This window comes from Dreissena polymorpha, chromosome 11 (assembly GCF_020536995.1).
Source record: "Dreissena polymorpha isolate Duluth1 chromosome 11, UMN_Dpol_1.0, whole genome shotgun sequence".
In the NCBI taxonomy this organism is placed as follows: domain Eukaryota; kingdom Metazoa; phylum Mollusca; class Bivalvia; order Myida; family Dreissenidae; genus Dreissena; species Dreissena polymorpha.
Genome location: NC_068365.1, coordinates 36569570 through 36576238, shown reverse-complemented (window position 1 = coordinate 36576238; position 6669 = coordinate 36569570). Strand labels below are relative to the sequence as shown.

Here is a 6669-nt window from a genome sequence, read left to right as displayed (position 1 = left end):
AATATCATAACTAAAACGAAAATGTGCGAATCTGAAACAACCTTTTTCAATTTACCAAACCGTGAAAAGATCCATTTAAGTGTAAATATATCACGGTCAAACTGTTTTTAAATCATTTCAAGCAATCTCTTTCATGTGATGTTCATTGAAATTTGTAAAAATCTATCGTTGTGTTAACATTATATATAGAATAAAATTCTTATTTGATATGTGTGTGCAACTTACAATCGACTTGGTTTCTGTGAATAAGTCAAATTTGCGAATTTCGTTTTTTCAAGGGAGTTAACTTGTACATGCAATATCAGATAACCTATATTACACAAGTTGCCACCCTTGTATAAACTTCAAATGCTTTTTTAATCGCCTTACAAAGTTTCGTTGGCTGCTCTCACCCGTACTCCGATTCAATATGTTTGCAGGAAGGTTTGTTTATTAGCTTCGGATTCAAATAATGTGCGGAGTGTGTGATTTCCAAGATAATTGTGTATATTGTATAGGCCTATATATCAGATGGTACTTGTATGCACTCTATTGCAATCTCAATTGAAGTCATTCGTCTTAAGTGACAAATACAATGCTTTATTTACTTTGTTTTGTTACGTACATTTGTGTAAATGACAATTTTAGCGCAGGAGCAAAAAAACAAAAAACAAAAAAAATACTGTATACATGCGTTTATCACATTTTGTATTGCACACAACAAAGATTGGTGTTACGTCATCGAATACTTGTTGTATTAATACTAAAATCGGCGATCGATCTGCCTGTGTGTGGCAACAAAGTAATTGACTACGGTTGAGAGTTTTTGTTGGTCTTTGGTGTTGCGTGGGAACCAGTTTATGCTTCACCAGCCTCCCCCTCACCCTCCTCCTCGTCAAACTCTCCCTCCTCCTCGGCGGTGGCGTCCTGGTATTGCTGGTACTCGAACACCATGTCGTTCATGTTCGACTCGGCCTCGGTGAACTCCATCTCGTCCATGCCCTCATTAAGGTACGGGTGGAGGAAAGCCTTGCGACGGAACATAGCGGTGAACTGCTCGGAGATACGCTTGAACAGTTCCTGGATGGCGGTGCTGTTGCCAATGAAGGTGGCGGACATCTTAAGACCACGTGGTGGGATGTCGCAGACAGCGGTCTTCACATTGTTGGGGATCCATTCAACGAAGTAGCTGCTGTTCTTGTTCTGGACGTTAAGGAGCTGCTCATCGACCTCCTTCATGGACATGCGGCCACGGAACATGGCGGCGGCGGTGAGGCACTTGCCGTGACGTGGGTCGCAGGCAGCCATCATGTTCTTGGCGTCAAACATCTGCTGAGTGAGCTCAGGGACGGTGAGAGCCATGTACTGCTGGCTATTACGAGATGTGAGAGGAGCATAGCCAGGCATGAAGAAGTGGAGACGGGGGAAGGGCACCATGTTGACGGCCAGTTTACGGAGATCAGCATTCAGTTGACCAGGGAATCGGAGGCAGGTGGTGACTCCAGACATGGTGGCAGAGACTAGATGGTTCAGGTCACCGTATGTGGGGGTGGTGAGTTTCAGGGTCCTGAAGCAGATATCGTAAAGAGCCTCGTTGTCAATGCAGTAGGTCTCGTCGGTGTTCTCAACGAGCTGGTGGACTGAGAGTGTGGCATTGTATGGCTCAACGACGGAATCTGATACCTTTGGTGATGGTACAATGGAGAATGTGCTCATGATGCGGTCTGGGTACTCCTCACGGATCTTGCTGATGAGCAGTGTGCCCATACCGGATCCGGTACCACCACCGAGGGAGTGTGTGAGTTGGAATCCCTGAAGACAGTCGCATGACTCGGCCTCCTTTCGAACGACGTCGAGGACGGAGTTGACGAGCTCAGCGCCCTCTGCGTAGTGACCCTTGGCCCAGTTGTTTACGGCACCGCTCTGGCCGAACACGAAGTTGTCCGGTTGGAAGATCTGGCCGAAGGGGCCGGACCCCACGGAGTCCATGGTTCCGGGCTCGAGATCCACAAGGATGGCACGTGGTACATACTTGCCCCCGGTTGCCTCATTGTAGTAAACATTGATTTTCTCAAGCTGGAGGTCGGAGTTTCCGTGGTATGTGCCGGTTGGGCCGACACCATGCTCGTCGGAGATTACCTCCCAGAACTGAAAGTTGAGAGGAAACAGGTACAATGCAATGTAATTGTTATGTCAATTAACAGTACAAAACATCCTCAAATATGCCGGAGTTGTTGATTGTTAAAATTGCTTTCATTCAAGAAAAGTGTGGTATGGTCAAACGCAATGTTTTAAATATTGCTTTTCAAATTGAATTTTTGAGAAACCAAGGGCTTCTAACTTAGATAAAATATTCCCATTTATGAGTGTTGTGTGTAAAGCAAACGGATACGTACATGTGGGCTAGTTCAAAATCATTGTTATGAACCATGAGTAACCAAATAATTATATATAGGACATTTATGGGGGTTCTTCCATTAAAAGAAAATATTATTATTATCACATTAAGGAATGAATGTGAAAAGGCATGATTGTTTTGAAGCCTTCTCTTTGTAACTTGTACCCAAATATAGATAAGCCATTTTATCAATCACAATTGCATAAATACATACGGTACTAGCTGTTATACAATAAATAACATACTTTGTTGGTGATCACACATCGTCAACCGTGCGGCGACAAAACTAATAAAACAAATATCGATTAGTTATAAATAAAAGAATATGACCTCATATGCCATCGCGCGAGTATCGATGTTTGCTGATAATTGATTTTACAGTACCGGTAATAACTAAATGCTTAAACGTGGCATCAAGCGACCACTGAAAAAATAAAAACTTAATTTCAGTAAATGGAACAAGTATTGAACTAATTTTGAGAACACCCGGTCAAAATCGTTAAACGGTTTTAGTCAGGGGCCCGGGGAATGGTATGGGATAAGATATTTATGTTCACATACAAAACATTGTCATAAAAATCGGCTTGTATGTAGCTGTTCTCTGTTTAATACAGAATCCCAATTACCGAAAATCACATCTTTCAGGACAAAAGTTTAACCCAAAGAGAATCATCATCGTTGAAGAAAATGCTTAAGGTAATTGTTCAAGTCTTCTATAAACGCTGTTGCTATGAATTATTTATGTTGTAATTGATGTTGTTGTTTTTTAGTCATCAAAAAGAGTTCTGTTGCTATGAATTATTTATGTTGTAATTGATGTTGTTGTCTTTTAGTCATCAAAAAGAGTTCAACATGTTCAGACTTTAACAAAAAAGGAAACCGATTACATGAAACAAAAATCTATATTTTTTGTTCAATGAAAACAAGTTATCTATTACTCTGTTAAGACATGTTCAGATTTGATTGTCTGGGACAAGGTTTATTTTTTCAAAAGGAAATCGACATATATATTTGTGCTTGATAATACTTCATCGATATATCTCGATATCGCCGTTCCAAAAAAAACGTAACCACTCTACATTCTTATCATATGTGTTGCGCAGTAAAACGCAAAACAATGTTATCTTTTCTACAGTATTTTTCAATAAAGGGCTTAGCAAAAGACGTTGATAGATGAGCTCCATTGAAATTTGATTCAAAAGTCTCCCCACAATGGATCACGCAAATGAACTAAATTTGACCCTCATTAAACCATTTATGCCTAGCGTCTAGAAAAAAGGCCTTGGCAAACAACGTAGACCCAGATGAGACGCTGCATGATGCGGCGTCTCATCAGGGTCTACTCTGTTTGCTTAAGGGAATTTCTGGAAGAATTATTCTAAATATAGAAATAAATATACTAGACATCCCTAATTTTGGAAAATAATTGATACAATTTAGAAGGATGGGAGAGTCCACTAGGCATAAATGGGTTAAAAGTGGAATGTCGATTGTTTCAAGTAAGGTGGTATTGTTAACACGTACTCGAAAACGAGGTTTAAAGTATTTGAACAATCGCGATTTTATTAAGCACTTAAAACTTGTTAAATATTTGCCATGCATACAGTATGTGTATGTTTTGTGAACTCGCGAACAAATAGTCGCAAAGTGTTTTATATGTACACAGCTATTTGCGCTTGAATACATTTAAATAAATAATTCAACCATTGCGCTAAATTCTACAACAAAAGCTTACATCTGTCCATTACGAAATAAAACACCTTTTTAATGTTACCCTAATGCGCGAACGTACACGGTAGAATAAAGTGTATTTCAAATAAAGTGTACTAATGTTTGAAAAAACTCAATTATTTAAAATAATTACTCAGTATGCTTATATGAACATTTAACTTAATATGCGTCTCCGATCATTTAAATAATTACTGAGAATGTTAAACTAAAAATATTGTTAAACATAAACTTATTTTTCAAGTCGAATATTCAAACCAATATGTACAGTTAACTGTTAACGACCGAGTGTTATCATAAACCCCGAACAAAATCGTAGATGTACCGATCATTCAGTGCAGTCCTCCTATGAATGAAATGAATTTTCAATCGACAGCGGCTCAAAAAGCTTTTGTTCTGTTTACACATAATCGAAGAAAGAACCCGGTCAATATGGCTAAGTTGCTAAGCTATAATCTGTTTTCCGCTCGATACCATATAAACCATCGGGCTGGTGCGTTGTAACTATTTATTAATCGAGACCAGGACAAACTAGACAGTGGTTCCATTAAGTTTGGTTTACACATTAATAAATAATAACATCCCAAAGTGCGTAATGAGCACAGCAGTGTAAATAACCCATCAGAGTTTACGCCAATCACTACCTACATAACACCCAATAAATACCTATCTTAAACCAATAACTACCCATTTAAAACGAATAAAATCTAAATGTATGTTTTATATTAAATCTTAATTATTACTAATTAATATTTGTAACCGACTCAACTTGGTTCCGATCTGGTTTCCGCACTGCCCAGCCTGGATGTGTACAATTTCACGCATTGTTCGGTCCCATCTATCTATATATACTGCCAAGCGCCCTATAGAGCATTATAGGCAGAGGGTCCCGGTTCGTGGGCTCTAACACAAAATTTTGAACACTAAAAGCGACTTCTCGTCCCTCAACCCTGCGTCTGGCCTGTAGTTGTTGTTGTTTATGTTTTTTATCGAGTGCACTGGCCTGTAGTTACATGACAAACACCGTTTTAAGGTCAAAATACACTAAATAATTTCCCTATATAATTCAATGTAAATGCGACAACTTTGAGTGAAAATAAATGCAACATTTTGCACATAGAGACCCCCATAACCATACCTTTTCTTAAAGGACATTCTAAGCGGAATCGATTTACGCAATAAAAAAGATATGTCATGTACAATGCAAGAAAGAACTTGACACAAATCAAAATCGACTGTTTTTGCAACTTTTTTTTCGACCGTTTCTTAGTGGAATGTAACCTTTTCTAGTGCAATGGTTTACTATAGTCTTCACGTGTATCATATTTCAGGGATTCAGTAGTGAACACCTATTCATGCCCTACCATTATCACCGCAAGATAACACCCGAATAATGGTAAAAAGTGTAAAACATGCCTTCCTGTCAACTATGATATTTTTTTAGAGAATACAGCCCTACATGAAGCGATCATTTAGTGTATTGTCACCTTAATATGCATCCAACGCTCAGGTGTGTTCGGATAAAATCGTTACCAATCAAATTAAGCGTAGCGATCGACTCGCGCACTTTGCCGCGATCTCATTGGCCAGCCGATCGGAGGCGAAATTTAACGATGAATGAACTTGGCGGAATAAGCCGAAGAGGGCGAGCAAAGTCCTAATGGTAGGATCCAATCAAATGATGAAGAAAAATAACGAAGGTTTTGATTCGTTGGCGGGTATTTCGCGGGAACCGCAAATTTATTTAAAGTTATTTAAGGTTACATTACAATAAAATATTTTGTATTCCTCCGTGGTCCCTAATTTTTTGTGTGTTTTCTCTGGTTTAAAAGAAATGTTTTGATCGCACCCTTGCTTTTTGTATTTATTTCCGGCATCCTATGTGCGTCTGTTACATATTGGTGCATTTGAATAGGGGCAACGTTGAAAGATGAACGTTTGGGCGGGCGTTTATTTTATATTAAAGTATCTTTTGCATGTGGACGAATGTTATATATATATATATTGTTAAAATGATACAAGACTTGCAACATTTGATACATAGGAAAGGCTTTTAAAGTTGGCATTTTTATAATGGGACCAAACGGAATTGGATTTAGTGTTATCCAACCTTTATGAACAACCCAAAAAAAAAAGCGAAAAATGTCATCTCCAGTAAATACCTTATAGATGAGGAAAACACATTCGATTATTTGTTCCGATCATATACCAATTATCTAGTGTGTGTCAAACTGTATGGTAAGTACAAATTTATTCGAGTTTATTTAATCAAGAAAGTATTAAGCTTAGGAATTATTTCTTGTCGACATTTCGGACGTATATATTTCGGACAAATGTTTTGACAAAGCCATATTCACTGGTAAATAGTTTGACCACTCTGGAAACTGTAGACTTTAGTCTTATTTAAATGCACTTGAAAAAAACTCAGTCTAAAAGATTTACGGCTTCATACGGTTATAAAAACAATGGCGAACACCACCCCTCCTCCCCCCATGTTTTTTTGGCATCCCATCATCTGGCTGCTTGTTCATTTAAGTCACAGACAATGGTTATAGATGATAAAT

The 6669-nt window shown here is 38.5% G+C and overlaps 1 protein-coding gene across 2 annotated transcripts; it reads right to left on the bottom strand.

The window, feature by feature from the left end:
• Window positions 1–659: 659 nt before the first annotated feature.
• On the bottom strand, window positions 660–5104 carry LOC127851292 (tubulin beta chain-like). Of its 2 annotated transcripts, XM_052384986.1 has the most exons (3): window positions 4875–5104; window position 4152; window positions 660–2127 (listed from the first exon to the last, which is right to left on the bottom strand). In XM_052384986.1, the coding sequence occupies exons 1-3, from the start codon at window positions 4928–4930 to the stop codon at window positions 838–840; spliced, it is 1347 nt and encodes a 448-aa protein (XP_052240946.1). In that variant the 5' UTR covers window positions 4931–5104; the 3' UTR covers window positions 660–837. The 2 variants fall into 2 exon arrangements, with proteins under 2 accessions (XP_052240946.1, XP_052240945.1); XM_052384985.1 differs by lacking the exon at window position 4152 and having other exon boundaries at window positions 4875–5102.
• Between the last annotated feature and the right edge of the window lie 1565 nt (window positions 5105–6669).